This window comes from Cynoglossus semilaevis, chromosome 8 (assembly GCF_000523025.1).
Source record: "Cynoglossus semilaevis isolate Cse_v1.0 chromosome 8, Cse_v1.0, whole genome shotgun sequence".
Classification (NCBI taxonomy): domain Eukaryota; kingdom Metazoa; phylum Chordata; class Actinopteri; order Pleuronectiformes; family Cynoglossidae; genus Cynoglossus; species Cynoglossus semilaevis.
In genome coordinates, this window is record NC_024314.1 from 2,601,207 (window position 1) to 2,625,150 (window position 23,944).

Sequence of the window (23,944 nt, forward strand, 5' to 3'; positions counted from 1 at the left end):
AATTCATAGAGTAAGCAAAAAACTGTTGAGCATATGATTTATATATATAGAATCCTACCTTCAGATTTGGACCACTTTAATAAAACATTTAAAACTATTTTCTTTATCTAGCAAAAAAATGAGGTTAAAGATGAACAAAATACTGTTTTTACTCCAGTCAAGGCCTGGCATTATCTGTGTCGTGCAAAACAGTCCCAATACTACAGCACCACATAGTGGTCACAGTGAGCGGTCACGAATGTGCATTCATTTTATTCATGTGTCGTTGTCCTTCATGGTCATATGTGAACAAGACTTTTTTCTATCTATTTTCTATTTCATGCAGAATAGAATCTGTATTTGAGATTGAACAGAATTTAACTGTATCCTGATCTTTAATATACATTCAATTTAAGATTTTAGTCTGAATGGACTGTTAAAAAAACAACAACTACACTTTATGAACTGCTTTAAAAAAAGGTGCATTGTCATGTAGATGACTTTGTAGGGGTTTTCTGCAACAACCATAAGTGGATTAAGAATTGTTGCCACTTCTGTCTCACCACACCACACCACACCACACCACACCACTGCAGCCACATCCTCTCTTTCATTCATCCACATCATATCACATGTACACACAGACACCACTGGGTCCTTGGCAGGTATTTTATTTCATATATAGACGCTTTCTGTAATCAAATGTGAGTGCAATCAAACAACAGCAATACAAACATTACCAATGCAGTCTGAGAACCAGGAACAGGGTTAAAACAGGGAGTTCACTCACTCTACACAGCGAGCAGCTAGTGACTTCATGGACAACATAAAAAAAAATCCTCTGCCAGGAAAGTCTGCTGTACCCCCAACTGCGATGTGTGTGGCGAAGAAGGTGTGGACACAAATTTCATCCCTCGCCTCTTTCCTGTTAAAGGGAGGCCAACCAGTGATACTGTGCAACAGCCTTTCCAGCTGATCCGCCACCATGATTCCACCTTGCCCTCAGCTTAGCAGTAAACTAAATAACCTCCCATTTCCCCCATTTTGATTATCTTCGTCAACTTCCTAAGAGAATCAGCAAAGAAAAAAAAACAATATATTTCTCAATATTTCTCACATGGCAGGAGCCAATCAGAGCCCATCAGGTTCCTCGGGTTTCATCGGTTTAAACTAATCAGCGTCCATCTGGGTCACCAAGAAACAAACAAATAGCTGTGCGTGTAGAACCAAAGTCCTCGTACAGCGTGCTGTAAAGGGGGCACGTACATACACATGCACAGGTGTAAGGTGGCAGGGGCGTTTGTGTTCTCCATGTGTCTGTGTGTTAAAAGTGTGTGCCTGTGTGTTTTATGCGCTTTTAGGAGGAGAGAAGCAGGGATTTAGGCAATAATCAGAAACCAGACCACAAACAAATATCCAGGAGAAGAAGAAGAAGAAGAAGAATTCCAAAGTCTTTATCTTCCACTCGGTTTTTCCTCTGGCCCTCCTCTGAACACGGTTTCATTTGTCGCACATATAAACACAAACACACACACTGTAGGTCCTCATATAATTGTGAAGTCAGGTGTTCATTGTCAACATTCATGAAAAGAAAAAGGGGAAAACACCTCAATGGTAAAAATCATATCACAATGTTCATAAAATCTCAACATGTCTGAAAAGTGATTCTGTTTGTCCTCCAGGTTTAAAGCAGTACACGTGTGGGTGTAGTTGTCATTTGCCATCCCACTGCTGCCAACACACACACACTCACATACACACACATGCACAACCAACATACACACTCACACACTCCAAGACACACCACATGTCCTCTTTTTAGTGGAGAAAGACATGGCGCAATGGAGAGAGACAGAAAGAGAAAGAGAAAGACTCCTCCTCTTGGCAGATGCACTGGTCACCGGGAGGAGACGGGCACTGCCACAGCTACCAGGGGTCCTCCAGCTCACCGGCACTCTGGAGAAGTCAAAAAAAAAAAAAAAAGAAATAGAGGAGAAGTGTTTAAGAAGACATGAAAACTGTTTCTACTGATACTACAACCTGAGGGGACAATGCTGTACTTTAACTCTTTGTCTCTTTTGTGTAAACCACAATGAATGGAAAATGGTAAATGGTGGTGAGATTCCCCCTGCTGGTTGAAAAGAACAAAACCCAGACCTCTGATGACTCACCTCAGGGAGAATCATGAGGCCAACTGTCACACTGAAAAACAGGGGAGAGAGAGGGAGAGAACGTCCCTACAAGACTGCACACCTTCCCTCACGCTTATCACTAGCAGAAGGAGCCAGGAAGCAGCAGCTGTTAATTATGTCTGACACGTCCTAAAGCTGATGTTTGTTACCATTTTGAAGTGGGTTACAATTAGAATGCCTTGTAGCGGCTGACATCTGACATAAAGTCAAGGGACAGGAATGACACTGTGCTGAAGTCGAGACACAGGAACACAGAGAAAACTACACTGTAAAACACTCCAGTCAGATTATCGTCCATCACATATAACATCCATTTCTACTCCAATTTCTGTGGGTTTATTTAAATTGGAACAGGATTCAAAGGCAAATGAACTGTGAAGCCAATAGAGACAAAAGTACTCACACTTGATACAGAGTGATGTCCCTGGAACTAAAATCAATTTTATTGGTTCATTTAACATTTTAGGCTGATTAGGCCTACTTAATTCTATACAAATTCATAAAACACAAACTGTCACACACACAGGCGCACACACACACACCGCATAGATCTCTGACTTCCTCGCATTACACTTAAGTGCATCAGATACTGTAAGAGTGCTGCATGCAGCAGTGGAAGACTTGTACAGTCTCCCTCTGCCTGCCGTGAACAGGGAAGCTGCTTCAGCAGTGTGTTTTGATTTAAACGTCCACCAAAAAAGTTTGAACTTGTCTCCTGATGAACATTTTCAATAGATCTATTTTGACCTTTTGTATTAAGTCTGTGTGACAGTCAACACTTCTGACTGGAAGCATGAACTGTGCCCACTTCATTATATATATTTTTAATCTTTGGTAACTAATAACACAATTATTCTACATGAAATACATTCACTTCAGTGCTTGTTAGGTTTATTAAGGCATAGGCTTTGGATGAGGTCAACAGGTTAACTAATGCTAACATGGCAGGGGATTTTAGGAACTTGGGAGCAGTGGAAAAACAGCTGGATTTAATATTTTGTTTTATTCTTGCTGTCCATTTAGTGACCCATTGAGATAAATATTTATTATTAAGCAATAAAAGTGCAGTTTGTAATTATGGTGAATTGCCTAAGCAAGGTTTTCCCTAAAGGAAACTGAACTTTTCTGTCAATATTTAGCTGTTTTAATAGTTAGTTTTAGGCCTTTGTCAAAATATTACATTTATAAAGAATTTTATTAGATGGATTTTGATGATGAGCATGACACACATCATCAGGTAATGTCAGCTGGTCTGTACAACAACAGCAGGCCTTCAAGACATTCACTGATGTCATTGGCAACAAAGCCACTGATGGACACTCGATCCCATTTGACTGCAGTTTAACCTGAATTTCATTGTTACCCCCAAAGCTTGCGTTTTTACACTTTACTGAAGAAAACCAGATACTAAATCTTAGTCTTAAATCCCATTTCATACGTAGGGAGACTGGCTTTGTCCATTATGGGACCATAGATCTACATCCATTTATCATACAGTCTACTCATCTGCTACTACGAAAAACATGCCCAGATGAGATACATAGTATATTAGCAATGTGCATGTAGCACAATTTCTCTTTGGGGGAAAATCTGAATAGTACTTATGTTTAATTTCCCACCTCAGTGCAAATAAAATATGTTACTTGTCAGATGTAGCCACACAAGTTTTTTTTTTCTTTTTTCTCAACGTGCTCTGATGACAAAAATGTCAGTCAGATTACAACACGTGTTATATTTTATTGTTTGCCATCGTAATAATTATGATGGTAGTAAAGCAATAGCTGGTCTCAAAAAAGACAGGACTTTGACATTAAGAGAGTAAAATACTGATAATAGATCTATCTTCTTCCCCTATCGCACTGACAAAGGTCCTCACGTGGTGATCTTTTGCTCTAACCTTCTCAGGCTCTTTTTCCCCCCCCATTCTTTAACATAGTCTTTCTTGACACAAATAATAAACAACACATTGGTAGGATTTAAGGGACACATCTTTTAGTTTCAAACATAAACAGTTGCATTAAAGGTCATTAAGTGCTGCAAGTGGCGAAGAAGGAAAATATGTTTAAACGTAGACCAAGTTGGTTTTTATAAGTTACATCAAAGCAAACGGTTTACAATGGTCGACCAAGTTTGCCTTTTCTGATGCTCAGAATATCATGACAAGTGCTATGTAATATGAACTTGAGTCTAAAAGACGCCACTGTGTCTGTCACCCTCACATTCATTCTGTATAAAATTGAAATCTGTTCAAATCTTCTGCTTTAACCGGTCGGGTTACATCTTCACCTGTAGACTTTGTAGACATTTCATGGCACTAAACCATAGATGTACAAACAAGGAGGCCTTAAAACGTTGTTTACTCTACCGTACTTCAAGTCATAACAAATATTATGACAAATCAGAACAGTCACTAATGTGGCGTAGAACCGGCCTCCTTATGAGTGTCTCAAGGTTCTTTCATACGTCATAAACAGTAAGAGAACTTGGTCTATGTTGAAGCAAATTTTGTCAACTATTTTCACACTGACAGCACTTAGCATCCCTCTGACAACAGTGATGTGTCATAATGGCAGCATTACCTCTCTAAGCTTGATTTGAAAGAAAATTAACAAAGTTAATTAATGAAGCTGTTGGCTAACCAACTATAATCTAATGCTGCCCAACAGAGCAACCTTTTATGTTCATTTTGTGAACAATCTGCTTGCATAGTCTTTATTGTGTTTTAGTTTTATTGGGCATATATCTGAAAAGAAAATGATCAACCCAGGTGGTTGATAGAAGCAAGTAGTACAATTGTCCACCCTCCCACATATTCATCTGTGGTCAAAGTCCCACAAAGAGCCTTAGCCGAGTGAGCTGAAAAACAAATGACAGCCTATGGAATTATACTCGGTTAAAGTTACAGAGGATCTTTCAGAGGTGACCGGTCTCTAAAAACTCACACACAGACACACACACACAATCAAGCATACCTACATAGATACAGACTAAAGAGCGTGTTCCGAGTGAGTGGATGGAGTCGGCCTGCAGACACAGCTGCAGTACAGAGTGTCCCCTTCTCATTTTCTTTGTCAGTTCTTCCACTGTAAGCACATGTTAAGGGAAGGTTGTGGGAGGGGTTTCAGCCAGAAGCCAACAATGACCACTGTTGGTTTTTTTTCCCCCATTCACACACCACTTTTACACTTAGCAGTAAATCTAATAATAATAATAATGTGCCTTATTCTTATAACATGGGTCTCTGTGCTCAAGTTGTAAAAGTGCATGTTTGTGGAATTTAGGCTAAGGTTGGTCAAAAGAAGGTGGGAAAAACACATTAGCAAATCCAAGTCTTGTTATTTTTTTTTGTACCAGACTCGACAACAGAACTTGAATGAACAGAGGTGATTGTCTGGCAATGAAGCATTAGTGCCAGGCAACCACAAAGCCGAAACTGGCAATTGTGTCAGATCAAGTTCTGTGATGAGGGACAGAGGAGCGGGGGCAGAAGGAGGGGGTTGTCTCAGCACAGTAGACTGGAGCTCTGGGATTAGACAGGAAGGTGGGTGGGTGGGTGGGTGGCTATGCAGGTGGGATATTCAGCCAGAGAAGGAGTTGGTTTCAGGAACTGGTACATCTAGGATGCCCTCGGGCTTTGCTGTGGCAGGTGAGGGCAGGGACGAGGGGGGAGAGGGATGGGAGGCAGACTGCTCCCGGCCAGCTTTGCCATTGTTGTCAGGAGTCGTCCCTTGCTCCCCTTTTCCCCTGGCAGCGCTCTCCCCCCGCTGTGTGCTGTACGTGGCCAGGGACTCCTCCAGCACCGCACGGTACTGCCCCCGGTGGTGGAGGCGGAATTGCCGCAGAGCCTCCAGCAGATGAGCCGCCGCGCTGCCACCTCCCTCCTCATTCTCCTCCTCTCCCCCCGCAGAGGCCTGAGGTGACACGCCAGGGGTCAGACTCTGCAGGCATGCTCCAATGGTCAAACACACATACTGTACATCTAACCAACAGATCTACCACACACCAGCATGACAGTGTCAAAGACATTCCTGTGCCTGTTGGACAGAACCATGCAAGCACTACCTCTGACCCTGTGGCCAACAACCTTTTGTGATATTGGCTGTATGATGTAATAGAGAGAGGAGGGGGGGGGGGTTGGTCAGCACCCACACAGCCCAGAGAAAAGAGCCTGGAAGTCCAGACTTTACTAACAATAAGGTGACAAACTGACACACACATACACAGTTTTAACATTACAACCAAACTCTTTAAACAGACGTGGGGTTTTTGTTTAAAATACAGCATTTGGAAATGACTTGTGTGACTTTGTTACAACTACAAAACATTTTCTGAATGATGCACACCCCAAACCATTAATTTACCCATGGGTAATGCAGAATAATACTAATTTCTCATTTAAAAAAATGGGTCACTGTGTTTTTTTTGTTTTTTTTTACAAAAACTAAACTAAACTGCAACAATAATAACTGTCTTACAAAAGGTCAACAAAGGCTTAGCAAAGATTTGTTGGCAATCTGGCAATGATAATCTGCCAGTGTATTGCTTGACATATTGGTGTTTTCATAAATGCTAATCCAAATGCACAAAAAGAAGCCATAACGACTTGTTTCTTTTTGTATCACAGAATACAGGCCTATTGCCTTTTGGTGTAGTTTTTTCAGACTGTGAGCTTGAATGTTTTAGAATTAAAAATTAGTTTTCAACTGTAGGCAGGAATAAAATAGTTACTTTACAGCTGGAGGTTGAATTCTCACAATTCAAACGCATCTGCTTTGAAAAGAGAAGTTTGGTAGATTAACAAGGTTCCTGTTCTACATCTCGTTTCCGTGATTAATACACAGAGCCCTTTAATACCTCTGAAGATAAATCAAACCAAGACCTGCCAAGGTTATTCTGTTTAGAGTATCCTGCACCTCTTTCTCCCATTTTTTTGCACTTCATCTTTATTCAAGTTCTCTGTCACTCCAACACATACAGTATGTACATCCAAGGGGGAAAAGGTGTCCTCTTCTGGGCTGGTGTGTGTTTATGAGGTCATGTTAGAGGTTAGGATGAAAGGTGGAAGAGATGAGGAATGAGTTTAAAGAGAAAGAGATCAACTCACGCCTTCTTCTTCTCTGTGAGGGTTCAGTTTGTTGTACACTGCCTCAATCACGCTGCGTCTGCAAACACAAACAGAAAATGGCGTGACGCTCAGTAAGGAGAAAGACTCCAGGCCTAATATAAACAGTCTACGTTCACCCTTCGCAAATGTATATTGATTGGAATGATAATGGAATCAAAAAAGAAACCCGATCAATACAAAGTATCCGCTATTCAAGCATCAAGAGATGAGAGAACATCTCCATTCACAAGTACGCTTAAGTGTTTGGAGAAATATTAGTGTACGCCTCGCTCAGGCAGAGTGGTTAGGAGTTGTTTTCCAATGATAAAATCTCAGTTACTTATTTTCCTATTTACATTAGGCTCCATTTCCCGCCTAGAGAAACAGAATTTAAACAACACATTTAAAATTTAGATACACAAAGATAAGACCTTTGGTTATTACTCTTTATTCCAGTAAATTAGGATTATTTCTCATTAAACTTATGCCTTTGTAGACTTTTTACATTTCTCAAAATAAAGGCACAACCAATACTTTTAGGTTGTTGTTTGACAGTATGTTTGTGTGTTTTATGCACAATGCATTCCAAGTTTAGCATTTACTTGCTGGGCAGGCCGCCCCCAGGTGGAAGGTTGGGGATGTTCTCTGTGGCAATACTCCTCAGGACAGACACCAGGTCAGGTACTCCAGCCTCCCCACAATTGGCAAGTAGCTCTGCAACAAAACCAAGACAATTAGATAATTGACAGACTGCTTTGTTGCAGACATAGGAAGATGTATAATAAATCATTAAGCCTCCTCTCTAAATGCTGAGAAATTAACTGCAGCAGGGGTTAAAGAGAATCCATCCTGCAGCAGACTGTTGTTAAATATTTGGGCTTCCTTAAAGAATAATTATTTTACCTTGGTGACACGCATACAGAGTACATTGTGTGGCAGGATTAACTGCTTATTATGACACAAAATGTGTTCTTCTTAAGGTATTTTATAATTGAACTAAGTAATAACCAGTGATGTTTTTACACACAGCAGCACCAAATTAAACTTATGTCAGTGGTATGTAAGAAGTGCTGACCCTCGACGCGGCTCTCCAGGTATTTGTCCAATTCCTCTTCTTTCTTCACAGCCTCCTCCGAAACCTTGGGAGCTCCAGGTAGACACACCAGCACCACACTCATGTTGTCCCTGCTCCCCTGCAGGATGGGCAGATGCCACACAAATGAATGTTTTCTAAACTGATTATTTAGACATTTTGAATTTTTTTTAACTAGTCCATCAGACAGTCTTATAACTCAACAAAAAATATATGATCTGGGTTATCAAAACACTTAAGTCACATCACATCATTCATTTTGATAAACATTTCTCAGCCCTCACAAAAGGGAATTATTTTTAAAATCTGTTTACATGTTGTTTTGCACATTTATAACCACATAATGATTCGTCAATGTGAGTTCTTCTTGTGAGTCTTATTTCTGCTCTACATTTCCTTTTGTATTTATATTCTTCAGAGTTGAAAACTTGATGAAAACTGCAGTTAAACTGTGTGTAGATGTAATCATGAATATCAAATATCTTGAAGATTAAACTTTGAATCAAGTGCCTTTTTAATTTAACCCTACGTTGTCTCAATAGACATTATTATTATTAAACAGCCGGGTTGTCTAAACACTGGGGAACATATTGACTGGCTCACATTGGTGGAGCACAAAGTCACCTACAGTCAAGCTGAAGCTCTGGACATAAACCAAAGGATGGCCATCATTTCAATACCTGGTAGAAAGTCACTGCAAGTACCGCTCTATAAGTGTACAATGTCACAACAATCACAACAGGCAGCACAGCACAGCAGATTTATAACAGTGTTTTCCTGTTCCCTGTGTTTACCCATCCAGTAATGTAAAAATAGCCCTGCTGCTGCACACTTGTGGTTGAAAAACAAGAAAAATAACTAATGCATTTATGGGGAAGCATGATGTAATGACTGCTGGAAGGGTTCAGTTCAGGCAAAGAGCGAGGCCTGCTTTATCTCGGATCGATAGCTGAGGCTGCCAGCGGACGTGATGATAGCAAGGCAGCCATGCATAATTCAACATCTGATTTGTCTCATGTCCCACACTGGGTTGTGTTAAGTTCTGGAACTAATTCACCAAAATGTCATTGTCATTTCTTTAAAATGATCAAGGTATAGGCCATTTAAACAATTCTAAAAACATTTTGGTCAAACCACATATATAATCATTTGTAGGACTGAATCGTGCAGCTTTACCCCACCATCTGGGAAAGTGCACAGTGATTAGGTGGGGACAGGTACAAGGTTCATGACAGAATATTAAAACTCACACTTATCACCATGTGATTAAATTATAAAATTACAAAGAAATTAAATTTGTCATCAGTATTTTTTCATGGCTGTAAAAAAGCCCAAAAAAACCTTAAAGAAAAATTTAAACAGAGAAAAACTAAGCTTACCTTATGCAAGCAGGTGTCCACCACCGAGTTGCAGACCTTTTCAAGATCATCACACACCAGGAGTCGTGAGCGGACAAACTCGCACAGCTCCTCATTAGACATCACGTCCCAGATGCCATCACACGCTAGCACCACAAACTCATCTCCTTCAACAGTTCGTTCCAACACACATACCTCAGGCTCAGGGCTCACCAGCTGCTCCGTCGGGCCCTTACCATCCACACATTTGTAGTCATAGTCCCCAAGAGCCCGAGACACAGCCAAGGAGCCGTTTACCCTCTGGATCATGACTGAGCCACCAGCGTTCTGGATCCGCTCTTTTTCAAGGGGGTTGCAGGGCTTGTGGTCCTGTGTGGAGAAACCCACCTTGCCAGCTCGACTCAGCACTGCTCGAGAGTCGCCGCAGTTAATGAAGTAGAGGTGGGTCGGGCTAAGCAACACGCACACAGCTGTTGATCCGCTGCGGTCCAAGCCCTGCCGCAGATCACTGAAGCTGCGCATGTACTCGTCAATGTTCAGGAAACCCGAGCGGATGCCATCTTTCACACCCTCTACTGAACATGGTCCTGAACCAAAGTCGCTGCCTCCTGACAGGATGTGCTCCAGCAGGTGACCAGAGCAATAGTTAGCCACCCTGGAGCCCGCATGGCCATCGTAGACGGCGAAGAAAGACCAGTCAGTGAGTCCATGGGGGAGACCCACCACAGCTGTGTGGGCATCCTCCATCTCCACCCGCCAGCCCTGCATGGAGCTCAGGCCATATCGCAGTCCATTGCCCTCACCGTGGGCGCTGTGTTTCTCCGTCTTCGGCTTGTCCAGGAATGCACCCATTTCTGCCTATAGCTGAGGGAAACAAAGAAGCAGGGCACACAAAAATGAGCTACAGTATATTCACTGGAAAAATAAAAATGCAATCATTTCCACGCTTTCCACCCACAATTACAATTATTATTTCTGTTTTGGAAACAGTAAAATACTACTAGTGTTTGATATTTCTGTTCATATAACAAATCATAGGAGTGTAAAATATATTTAAAAGTTTTCCAGCCATGCTGGGCTAAAGAGGAGCACTTAATAGACACATTTCTTTGCTTTCTCTATGAAAGCTACACAGGTGGGGTCACTTCCCTATGGCCCAGAAACAAACCCTTTACCCTTGGTTAATAGATCCAGCAGCCTGACTGCTCTGCACACCAAGGCACAGTCACTGGCAGTCACACGGCCAAGGTCTGTTAAAAAAAAAACATCCCCACTCTAAATACTACAAAGTATATACTGTGTAGTGCATAGCTTAATTTAATTTTTTATTGCACCAAACCTCAATATGCAGGTAATTTTTGTTCTAATGATATATAAAGGGATTATAGATTAATTCTTGTTCAATTGTGTGTAAGCTGTAGTAAGCTGCTTCCTACTATTACAGTATTACAAGGTTCATTTAATGACCTAATGGATGGTGAGAGGCACAGATCCTAACAAGACCAAGATGGCAAACAACATTTAGTCATGTGATCATGCTTCTGTGTGCTGCCCTCACTGTGATTGTCGCTTCTGTCTACAGACAAATATAGATCATGTCTAGTTCTGGTGATCACTCAACTGTTACCTCATACTATGGGTTTTGCCAACTAGCATGTACACAAGCAACTCTGGAATTGATCCCACAAACCTCTGGATTAAGAGAATTTCTTGTAAGCCACAAAACATTTTGAAGCGCAGATAAGAGCCAACAAATGGAGAAAGTGAATTAAACAATGCCCTATAACATTTTATAGCTGACAGACAGTTTCAGTCACAAATTGAAGTACAAGCTTATGATTATCACATCTAGATATTAAACGTGATGAGAGAGAACCCCTCTCCCGGTATATACCGGAAGAAAGGACAATAACGTTAACATTGAAATTTTATTTAAAATATATTATTATTAATATAAATTTAGTTTCAAGTGTTTTTCCTATGAAAAACCAAAGGCCCCTGAATACAGCAAAACCTACTTATCAACAGTCCTCAACTGTTAACACTGACTCATATTGTATTTTTCACTTGCACTTACATTTCCCATCAAACCAATCAATCCTGACCTAAGCCAGCAGCTTCTGCAGCATGAAGCTACTTAAAGGGTGCATTGCTTAGCTGGAGTTGTTGCACTCATGAGATCTTAAAATCAATTTAAAAAAAAAAAACTATAAAAACTGAAAGCACCCTCGGCGCCTCTCCCACTCCTGTACATATTGATTACTCGCTCTGCATTACCTTCAACATGAGTGCACACACGGCATGACAGGCGTGTGCCCAAAAAAGGATGGTACAAGGAGTGACTACAGCTGGTTCCAGAGGACTGTGTGTGTGAGAGAATGTCTTCTCTGCACATGCGTGCTATGTCATAGTCTATGAGCAAGAAAAAGGCTCTCTATAAATATGCCAGGCTGGTTTAGATTTCACGTCCAGGGTGGGGCAGTGGGCCACTGCTGTTGGCATTTCTATTGCTCATCTGCTGCCTTAGTATTATTATTTGGACAACATTCCCTGCATCAAGCTTCTGTCTTGCACTCAAGATACTGCGATTCATAAGTAGCCTTCATGGTTATACGTGTGAACAAAAAGTGTTCACATACATGTGTGAAAGAAGCAGAAATGTCTTATGCTCACCAACAGTGATTCTCTAAAAATAAAACAAACACACTGCCATTGCCTAGCAACCACCCACCCTGCAGTGCAAACATTCAGGCAAAGCTTCATTCAACTACATCCCCCTCTCTGGCTCTCTAATACACATTCAGCTGCCTGGTAAAGTGAGGAAAGGAGAGTTGCATCATCCATCCATTAAAGCAGACACAGCCGCAGCCAGGCCCTGAAGGGAGACATACAGACAGCAACAATACATGCAGATACTAGGAGACTAGATCGGGTGACAATACAACTGACTACAGACGACTGGCAAACACTCAGGAGTCTCATCAGCCTGCTGATAGGGGAAGGAATAAAACAAGTATTACTACAGTGATACCAGGAACAACACAATCCCCTCAAAGCCGCTGTCACTTCTGGTGTTTCCACATGTCAAAAGCAACACCTGATGACAAGAGGCACATCTGCCATAAACCACTGAAGAAAAAAGGTTTAGATCACCTATTACAAATGTGTAGAGCCCACTCGAGACACTGCTGCGACAGGTTTTCAAAACAAAAGTAAGTAGTACAAGAAACCATGGAAAGTACTTCTAAATAAGTCATTTACATTTAATTGAAGGACACGGTATACAAGTACTAGACTCTAGTGTAGTCCCTGCTCCAGAGGTAGATCTGATTGCTGTGCATAGCTTTATACTGGTTGGTGGGCTGGCTGCAATTTATTTGACTTTGAATTGTTACATAAACATAAAAAAGTCAACAAGCCATCAAGGAATTGCAGGCAATTTTATTTATTTTATGCAACAGACAAAGGCTGCTAACACTTTTTATATACCAGCTGACTAATCTGCATGATACCCCTCAGAATTTCACTGGAGCAGAAATGCAGGTTGCATAAAAATATTGCAAATGTGTTACAAAATTCCTTACAATGAGCAATATATTGCAAAAGAAAAATTAGTTTCCAAAAAATAATGACAGTAATAATGAAGTTCCTCTTAGCTCTGGCTTGTTTACTGTTTATTTACATGTGACAGCTGTAGTTAGCGATGACTGCAGAAAAATGTGACATGTGACAATGAGTGAGGACAGCAGAGAATACTACAGCAGAGAATACTACGGATCACATTTCACCACCGCATTTGGAGAAGATTGTGGAACGGAACAGCTCTGTTCAACTGTTATGACGCGCTCATTCTTGAAATAAGGACTTTTAAGCAGACAAGCCCGAGTTGGGGCACAGCCTATGTTGTGTAATTGGTCTCCTGGGTAACCAATGTTGATTAAATACGAAACCACAACTTCCTATTTCAGCTCTTCTTACACATTAAAATATATGTCTTACATTTTTTGTACCTCATTTTTCATCTTTAACGCTGACCATGTTCATATTTTAATAAATCTGTCTATTAATTGACAACGTAAGACAAAAGTACATGTACAGCACTTCAACATAGTACAGTAACTCCTCTTGTCATTTATGTTCTCTATTGTGATGCTACTATTGTTGTCCATGCCTTTCCAACAATGTGACTCATTTGCATAACTTTTTCATGACAGTGGGTAAAGTCAAAACAGACTGTACCTCTCTAATAACTATTTAAATATCTATAATACTGCATATATTTCCCTGAAACCACTGAAAAAAGGGAATCATTTTATATACAAACAAGCCTGAAGCTGCATCCTGAATAATTTTGTTGTTGTTATGCTGCAATGAATATTATAATAAAGAAGGGATGACCAAACTGAAAACCAGGTTTGTCTTAGACACGTGTGAGGAGTCTCCTGTGATAAGTCTAGTGCTTTTGGAGAACTCAAACAGTTAGCTGCAGATTATATGACTGATGTTCTAGGCAGACAGACGGTGCAAGTAATGTAAAATTAGTGAAGCCATTTTTATATAATATTAACTTATGTGGAGGTCTGTTCTGAGCAAAAGCAGAAATAACTGACAGCATATATGCAGCTAAACAGGGCACTGCTTCTTTAATATTAAGAAGTATTTTGTAAATCACAATGCACAATTTTGTAGATTTTAAATAGGCCAGTAGGGTCCAGGATCTTGACCATGGAGCTTTGCACATTTTCCACCCCTGCATCTAGGTTTTCCTCAAGCACTCTGGTTTCCTTCACAGGTGCCCCCAGTCACCACGTTGGTGACCCCTGCTCTAAATTGACCATGGGTACGAGTCTGTGAGTGAAAGGTTGTTTGCCTCTATATGTGGTCTATCTGTGATGGATTGATGAATTGTCCAGGGTGGCCTCATCCCTTAACGACACTCAATAAAAGGAAGCTGTTGAAGATGAATGAATGAAAACCTCTATAATAAGCCTGATCCTTTTTTTAGCGTGACGCCAACAGTGTTTCATCTGCAGCTCAGTCTTCACACATCACTTGCTCACTCTGATAAGATTAGCACCTATTGAACCCCTCCCTTGTCTGACTAACAACACTTGATGCCATATAATAGTTACTGTGCACCTAATCATAATCTGATACAAGTGAGCAAGTCAGCAGACAAACCTGATTCAGAAAATACATAGAAATATTAAAAAGGTGAAATTTCCAAATGTTTTTTGAAATGTCTTTAGAAACAAAAAGACAAAAAGTCTTAGATAAAAAAAGAGTCAACAGTGTTTGTGCTGCCATGGTCAGCATAATTACAATAAATTGCAGCACTATTACAAAAGGCACTGACATGGAAGTTCTTATACTGTACAAGCTGTGCATTATGTTTCAAGAGTTAGGCAATTCACTGACATTAACAACATTGGGTTGTCTTTTTCACAAAAACGGTCACACAAAGTCCTCAGTCCAGCATTTGAATTGTGTGATATTATCAGTTAAGGCCTCTGACGACACTTCTGGCTCAACGTGCAGACAACATCTTGTCATTAAGATGACAATAGCAAAATATTCCTGAACCTGAAATACATGGTTTGTCAGATGTTAAAGTGCAGCTGTCTGGAACAACGGTTTGTTTAGAAGCAAACCAATGTCACCTTTAGAGCAAAGGTCCAAACTTTTTTAAACTGTGGCAAAAATACTTTACCTAGGGTTCAATTTCACTAGGCTAGCCTTTGTTGAATCATTACATCAAATGGTCCATGGAATACTAAAATCATTTTGTGATGGAGTATGGAACTAACAAGCAAAAAATGCAAAAGTTCAAAAACAGTAGGTGAAGTGCGTGGCATTATACTATTGCTTTTACAACAATAAATATTAAAATTACTTAATACACCACAAGAGCATACAGTGACCTGACACCTTACACAATGTGGGAATGGTCCTGTATCTTCCAATGTTGGTCAAAAACCACTGCATATCAACACTAGAAAGAAGCTTCCCTAAGCACAGGCAACATGCTGTAAAGAGAGAAGTGCACCACCAGTATCATGTGACCATGACATGAGTGAGGGCTACAAGTGTCAGCCCCACTTGTTGAAGCATTATGTTTTTTGAAATGGCTGGTGAAAGGTGAGGGAAAGCACAGGCACAAACATAAAAAAGTTGATCAACCAAAGGAGCTCAGAGACCACACCGGACTCTATCAAAATGAGTAGATCCAAAAAGTTATTGAGCAAAAAAGTGCTGTCAAAGCATCGTTACTACCAACTTAAACACTAAACAAATCCCTCCTCAGCTTCTATTTTGATATATTTAAATGTTTAAATGATTAATATTGATTATAAATTGATTATATGCACTTACAAAGACTGCTGCATATCTTAAGTAAAGCAAGGAGTTACCAACCAAGCCCATGTTTACGATATGATCAAAAGTTGCACATTGAACACAGTCAAGGTGTACCTGGGAAGACCTGGAACAAGTTCTGTATAATAAATAATAATAAAATATAACAATGCCATACTCTTTAACGGTACAAAGCAATAGATGCTGCTGCTCCATAAATGAACAAAACCTCTACACACAAGTTTAAAAATATATAGCATCTATAGGTGTCCATTATCAGCCAGAAATATGAAGAAAAAACAGCTGTTGCATACAACATTCATGGTAATCCTACAGAGTAAACTAAATGAGTGGTTTGTGTGTGTATATACACCATGTGTAATTAGGGCTGTCACTGACAAAGACTGGCACTTACAGTTGGTTATTTATTTGAATATTTGATATTTAAGCCAATTTCACAATGGTGAAATATGACAAGAACACAAAATAGCGATTATGTATTCATTGATACTTTGTTTTTAATGGATTTGACAATTTAGCAGTTGGGCCATTGAAAACAAACCGCTGGACAAAATGTGGATCTATTTTCTCCTGCATATTAAAGTTGCCACACCCTCAGACGTTTTGTTCTTGTCCACAAAGATTGTGAACTTAATGGCAGCCTGGCGCAACAGCTATTAGCGAGAACATGTTTTAGTGCTACATAATCTAGAGATGTTTCATTTTGGCAGACAATGAAGCTGTAGAATTTTTTTTTTTTGTTGACCATCAACTAGTGACAAATACTATTGTTATCTAAATTACTGAAATGGCCATATGAAGTCAAGACACATTAGCCAATATAGATGTATTGAAGAAGTTTTTGCATTGGTTAAAAAAAACACAATAAAAATGTACATTGACAACGACAGAATGTGAATGTTGTTCTAATTCATCAAGGACTAATAATTTTAGTATTTATGGAAATGTTTGATCATTTTTGTAATCGATTTCTTACTGTAATTGTTCATAATAATGCAGTGTTGCTCTAAATAACATTATTAATTGATTTGTCATTGATTATATGAATAATTGTAGCTTTAGAGGCCACTCATGTATACATCAATTTTTCCACTCATTTTAACACTTCTGGGCTCCATGCTGAAAGGAATGGAACCTACAGTAGTGTGTGGCCGCGCGCTGGTTTAAATATAACGCCATATCGTTAGAAATAGAATGAGGCTGCCGTGCTAACCAGTGACACTCATATGACAATGTCCGCTAAGTTCTCATTAGCTAGTTATTGCTTCAGTGTATCAAGTGCCGTGCTAGATTAGCTCGCTTGGGACCAGACTAAGCACCGGAGACCAACGTGTCGCTCTGGCTCTTCGCACTGGGGTTACTTTAAATATGGTTCATTCAGAATTGGCCGGCGGTAGCACTGTTTCTTTGGAAATTCAGAGCAAGGCTCGAGTTTAATTGTGTCACTCACTCGAACGTTTATTACACGCCACTGTTTTAATGGTGCATTCGTCAACTGGCTGTTTTTGGAAACGCGTTTCTAAGTACAAAATACCGATCCACTGACCACATGCTGAACTCCTGTTAACACTCCTGCCTCCGCAGGAAAGGCCCGTGTTAGCTGCCATGCTAACGTTAACTGAACAGTTAGCCCCGCTTTGAGCACCAGGTTGTCAAACCGAAGCTAATGACGTTAGCGCACATACAACTGTGTTACTTACGTTTTCCTGCTTCTGTGCAAATGTAGATCCAATCTTGGTTATGTTGTGGATTCTGCCTTCTGGTAGTGATTTGTCGTTAACCTGATAATATAAGCCGCTAACGTTAGCCGACTAGCCCTGTTATGTTTCCTTATTTGATAAAAAAAAAAATAATGGAGATTGGCCTCAGATGAGCGGCGATAATTCCTTTCTCGGTGGTTCCCTGCTTGGACGGCGTTGATTTTTACGCATGTTGGACGTCAGGTCTGTCTTTCACGTTAGGCGAAGACTAATTCGGTCGCTTCTCAGCAAATGCGAACACTGAGAATTGGTTATATTAGACAACACTGACAAATCTCGCACTTTCTTCCATTGAAAGGCCAGAGCTATCCTTCGACTTTGGGTGCTGAACAAGAGGAGGTGTTATTTTTGGCACATGCTCGCCGATTGGCTGCAGCGTCCAGACTACATGTCGCTTAGTTGGCTGTATCATTTGTCAATTAGCTCTGCCCCTGTCCTCAACTGCACTCCGATTGGTTTGGTACGATACTTCGATGATGCGCTCACTCTGCTGGGTGCACTTGTTTTTAAACCAAAGCACACAGAGCCCACTTTACGTAGGCGGAGTTAACCGTAAAATAAAAACATTTAACACCACAACGGTGTTAAATCTTAAAACAACAACCAACTAAATATTCATTTAGCCAAACCATTTGATATAGCCATTTCTGATTCGTACCCTCGATATCTTTTAAAGTCACGACACATAGTTACCGGGCTGACTGCCCGGAGGTATACAACAAGCGCAACCTTACTCAAGCGAGTTTAAATGAACTAGGGGGCACTGCTGCTAGTTACTTTTCATTGGTGGACCACATCTGCGTTTGATATTGAAAACAATAACAAAAATCCAGATACATTAGAGAAAGTAGTTTTCGTTTATCACATAGTAAATACCAATGTTATAATTAGCATTTAATAATTAAAAATAAAAAAGAAATAAAGAAAATACCTTAAGGGTAATTTCTTTTTAAAAAGTCAATTTTATTTGCACAGCCCAAATTCGCCAAACACGTTTTCTCTCAATTTACTCTATCAGTCCAAAACTATTGAATGGGGAAAAAAGAGGGGGGGAGGGGTTGGAAATAAAGCTGGTGCTAAATAAAAGTAGACACCACATGTGATTGACAGCTGCTATGTCAAGTGGATAAACTTTGCCGTTGTCATTGACATTTGCTTAACAGGGAGTTCTCCACTGACTTGGGCTTTCCAATGTATACAGATAAACAAATACCTGGGCTGGAGTTGCAGGTTTACAAAAACAATGATATAAAAACCTGTGAAATATTTTAACAGCTCCAGGACCCCTGTTTTACAAATTAGGTATGATTACAAATGTTATAATAATCTAACCACAACAGCACACCACAGCACACAGTTCACGATCCTGGTAGTTTTTGGAGAGAGTGAGTTTAAATATGGTGTAATATTGTTTTAAAAATAAATTAATAAAAATGTAATTCTTGTAAAATATATTTCAACAGAGGTCAAAAGGCCAGTGTTAAAAATCAGTAATGTTCTATTGTGTTTTAAACATGTTTTCTGTCACAACCACTGCCTTGTCTTTCTGCTGCCAGGGCATGCTTTATTACTGCTTCATGGTAGCAATATTGTTAATCATTGTACTCAAACCATATGGTGCTTTCAAATAACCATAATCTTTATTACTCCTTCATCACATTTGTAACTCCTTTTCTAGTCTTCAGAATACAAAGAAGAGCAGCAATAGCTACCTACTGTACAGCATAAACACTGACTGATACAGTACCTCACCGCAGACACCTGAGACTCTGACTGCACCGAACCAAAGAAATTATAGTGTGTTATCTCTTCACTGATTGTGTCTATAGAAATGCATTCAATGTGGGTAATTATTACTCCCACTCTCCTCTATACTATCTGTGAAGCGGCTCGTACATTCGCTACTTTGCTCAAGGATGTGGCCTTGAGTGGAACAGTAATTTCAGTGAAGAATTGGTCATCAGGAAAGACAGCAGAGAGGATTGAGACTTCATTGTGAATAAATCGATTACACACAAGCAGAAGCTGATATTAAAATCAATATTTAACTCAGAACAGTGTTGAGCCTCCTTTAAGGTCTCAGAAGCCAGCAGGGCCTAGGAGTTGTGAGGAGTGATATAATGAGAGGTGTGTGTAACTGTGTACTTTGTTTAGCTGTAATTCAGAGACATTGTTAAATACAATGCAATACAATCATCTCAACTCTAATGCCATTAATTATCTAATTAAAATAAAGGATCAAACACCTGCAGTAGCTAATGATTTTGAACTAGACAACAAAATATCTATTTTTTATATCAATATATATATATATATATATACATATATATATATATATTTTAGCCATATTGGTTTTTTACTAAGAAAAAGGGGGAAACTGTGGAGAAAGTTTGTATGCTATGATTGTGTTTTTACCAATGAAAAAAATGAGGCTGCTGTGAATCAGAACGCAGAGAGATTAGGCTTAATCTAGACATGGGTATGAAGTACATGTGTAACGATGTTTAGTTCATCATCTGTCAGCGCAGCAGTGTGTGTGCAGTGGTTAGGCTGAAAGCAGGGCTTATCCACTGTCATTTTGTGTGCCTCCCTCAGGATTACACTGGAGTCTTATAAATGAAAAACTCATCAGATATCAGAACAACTCCCGCTGGAGACAACAGGGGTTATGAGACACAGCTCAGATTGAGTGTAAAGACTGTGTGTGTCTCTCTCTGTATCTTTATTTTTTGTTGTTCAGGGTTTTCACCCTTCTGCATTACATTTTAAAAGCATTGTAAAATCTTATACAAAACTATATTTGAAATAAATTAAGCTACTCTGAAACAACAGTTAACTTTCTCCATGGTTAGATTGTACAAACATTGCTATTGTTTTGGCTAACTTTAGTCTATGTGTAGCCTATCATTACTATTTTCAACTATATTTTGGTCCCAATAAATTGGGTCCATCTCTGAATTTGATGTTGATAATTAAAAACATTGTCCCTGATTAAACAACGAATTAAGTACACTGTGTGTATGTGTGTGTGTGTGTGTGTGTGTTTGCAACAGAAGGTTGTGAGTGAGCAGAGAAGAGCTAAGAGTGGTATTTAATTTTTCAAGATAAAGGATTATCGCTGGCTGAATCTGATCATTCTGCTCTGATCTCAGGATGTTCAATCACAGCTTATCCCAAATATTAAACTCTGTGTCTTTTGTCTCCTCTTCCCTCAATCCCTCACACAACACACACGCAGGCCTTGGCCACTCCAGCAGTTGTACTCATCACTGAGCAAAGTGGTCCAAGGACCTACTTTCAGGGTGGTGTGAGTGTGATTGCTCTGCCACCTGCTCACCTCAGGGGATGGGTAAGAAGGGTGGAGGTTGGGACTTATAGGGACATTTGGGAACGTGTGTATGTGTGTGTAGCAGAAAGGTGGGCGGGGGGTGGGCAGTGGAGGTCAGATGAAGAAGGAAAATTAAAAATGGTTACATCTAATCCACAGGAAACCAAGAGCAAGTGGCATGTTCTCCCAAATCTGATCCCTCGTGTTAACATGGATCTGTTCAGGATTAAATACTGACACAACACACACACACACACACTCACACACATGCCAAGAACACATGTCCATGCCACAGCATTCTCACTCCCATGATTTACACTCTTACATCTTATGCATACAGGCACATTATGTTTGGTCCTTGGAGTTTAATACAAAGTCAAGTGTCCCATTCTGGAAGTAGGGGGGTGAAGGAGGGTGAACATGGGTGGGAAGAGGTGAAGGATGTGTGGGTGGCACTCTCATTTTACTTCCAGGAGAGCTACACCCTGGACATCTGGGTCATTTCCTCAACCTCCTGTTTGTTCTTTTCCAGCTTCACGGTGGCTTAGAGTGACAGAGCTGCACACATGCATTCAAAAGGAGCAAGCATGCACACAAACAGTCTGCTTCACATGAGCTTCATGCCTTCTCTAACCTCTCAACCATTACAAATGTATGCCTAATCTTAATTCTTACCCTATCCCAGTCCTAAACTAAATAAAATAATCACTACTTCCTATTAGAGACAAATTTCCCGGAACAAATCATTTTACAAAAAAAAAAAAGTCCACAAAAGCGCACATTTTAACATGTCAGCCCAATACTTTGGTAACGTAAAGTCGTTAGTGTGTGGTTATGCTGACCTCTAGTGGAAACATGTTTCTCTTACACCTGGTTGACAGTTGCTGCTGGTCGAGACTATGCTAAATAATAAACAAGGATAACATTTTTCATTTTATTGATTATTTAATATTTTTATGAATAAAATGTAAGTAAATGTTTTTAATTATCAATCTTTGAAATCTGAGCCTAAACTTAATACGAATTGCTAGACCTTTATCGTCATGTATTCGTAGTAAACCAAAAACAAGAAATACAATTAATCCATTGATAAATACTCACTTGAGGACTTTGCTGTCTTTTGACGATTCGCCTGTAGTCAAGACATAAAGTTCTACAATTCGTTTTTGATACCAAAATAAAACAGTGTGTCCACGTCATTTGTTTTGACATTGTCTGCGTATAAGGGGTCGTTTAATGACACAGTGCTGCGTCAAATAAAGAATGGTGTTTTTTACAATACAAAAACTCTGCTTTATATCCATAGGGACTTGAGTCAAAAACATCTGCTCCAGGTGAGGCTCGAACTCACAACCTCGGCATTGCTCTGCAGCATACTGTCATATAAGTACCGCGCGCTAACCGATTGCGCCACTGGAGCTACAGATACAACGCGCTCAAAAAATAGTTTAAGAATATACACAAACGTAGTATCTTGTCAGTTATATAACCGTATAGACGCTGCTTTGTGCAGTCTTGATAGAAACTGAAAAAGACACAATACGTACCTCCCCAACAACGACACGTGCATTTTGTTCTGCTTTAGACAGTGGTATGTTCAACAGTTTTTACAAAATATCCCAGCTTCACTAACGAATCAAAACTCATTTGGCACAGAACAACTGCAAGTTAACCACAAATAAAGTAAGTGTCGGTTAAAAATAGCGCAATATTCTCCACAAGATCGCTTTAACAGATAATGACACATTAGCAACAATGTATAGTATAGCATAAAGGACCCCAAACGTACCAAAATTATCCCTGAAGTAGCTGAATCTAGCCCGGAACAGCTGAAAATCCAGCTACGGGTACACGTGAGGCAGAAATTAGTAAAATTAGTAAAAAATAAATAAATGTGAATGTCAGCACACAAATTAAAAGGTATTTGCAATAAAAATAATATTAATAATCAATCTTCTTGTTAAATTATGTAATCATTATTATAGATTGAATAACAATGTTTTATGCTAATCAGCCTACTTACCAGTATTTTAATGTTAATTTACATATCCACTAAATAATCTGGTTAAATACAACGCATTCATATTCCACTAAGTACCTCTATGTACTATATATTCACATTATTATATGAACTAAATTATGGACTGTTATTGTATGTGTGTTATCAACATCAAGACAGGAACCCAATTTATTGTGTTTATGTGCAACACTGACCCAAGTAGAGAGTGAAAAGAAAACAGAGAAGAGAGTGAAAACCTGTGCTTCAAGTATATATTTTTTTTAGCAAAAAGGTGTGTACATAATTAGTCATGCACTTTCCAGTCCTGGTGTGACATGGGGCGTACTGTGTACAAAGGGCTGCAACAACTACACCATGAATGCCTAAACCCCTTTTTTTTCCAAATGTATGAGATTCAGTTATGGTCAAGCATTCAAGGTCAACTGTGCTTCGTATAAAGTGATACATAAATTGGGGGGTGGAGGGGTAAATGTAGCTAAGGCGGTATCAGTTAAGGAACTAGCTAAAAAATATATATCAGCTCAGACATGACTCAAAGGTAGTAAATGCTAATTTAACTATTACTGCAAGTCAGCCTGGAAACACCTTGATGTTGGCCAAATCATGCAGAAAATAAGCTAACTACAAACTAACTAGGCTTATTTTTATACAGTAAGTAAACATCTGACGTATAGTCACACTTTTAAGTTACCCTGAATTACCTTCACATGCGAGTAACATTTAGAAGGGTGGAAA

At 39.6% G+C, this 23,944-nt stretch overlaps 1 protein-coding gene and 1 non-coding gene across 4 annotated transcripts; both read right to left on the minus strand.

Moving 5' to 3' along the window:
- Window positions 1-634: 634 nt before the first annotated feature.
- ppm1bb (protein phosphatase, Mg2+/Mn2+ dependent, 1Bb) lies at window positions 635-18,329 on the minus strand. Of its 3 annotated transcripts, none has more exons than XM_008313938.3 (6): window positions 17,802-18,308; window positions 9,748-10,590; window positions 8,351-8,468; window positions 7,878-7,989; window positions 7,276-7,333; window positions 635-1,935 (listed from the first exon to the last, which is right to left on the minus strand). In XM_008313938.3, the coding sequence occupies exons 2-6, from the start codon at window positions 10,576-10,578 to the stop codon at window positions 1,906-1,908; spliced, it is 1,149 nt and encodes a 382-aa protein (XP_008312160.1). In that variant the 5' UTR covers window positions 10,579-10,590; window positions 17,802-18,308; the 3' UTR covers window positions 635-1,905. The 3 variants fall into 3 exon arrangements, with proteins under 3 accessions (XP_008312160.1, XP_024913184.1, XP_008312159.1); XM_025057416.1 differs by lacking the exon at window positions 635-1,935 and adding an exon at window positions 2,069-6,109 and having other exon boundaries at window positions 17,802-18,329; XM_008313937.3 differs by lacking the exon at window positions 635-1,935 and adding an exon at window positions 2,069-6,082 and having other exon boundaries at window positions 17,802-18,326.
- Window positions 18,330-22,515: 4,186 nt separating this feature from the next.
- Window positions 22,516-22,609, minus strand: trnai-uau (transfer RNA isoleucine (anticodon UAU)). Its single transcript has 2 exons — window positions 22,572-22,609; window positions 22,516-22,551 (listed from the first exon to the last, which is right to left on the minus strand). It is a non-coding gene; the product is annotated as a tRNA-Ile (tRNA).
- Between the last annotated feature and the right edge of the window lie 1,335 nt (window positions 22,610-23,944).

What these genes read in the sequence shown, in the direction of transcription:
- ppm1bb (XM_025057416.1), bottom strand. Translation starts at nt 10,578, where the DNA reads ATGGGTGCATTCCTGGACAAGCCGAAGACGGAGAAACACAGCGCCCAC. An exon ending in TGGACACCTGCTTGCATAAG is followed by an intron (nt 8,469 to 9,747) that starts GTAAGCTTAGTT and finishes CCCATCCTGCAG; the next exon opens with GGGAGCAGGGACAACATGAG. An exon ending in CCTGGAGAGCCGCGTCGAGG is followed by an intron (nt 7,990 to 8,350) that starts GTCAGCACTTCT and finishes GTTTTGTTGCAG; the next exon opens with AGCTACTTGCCAATTGTGGG.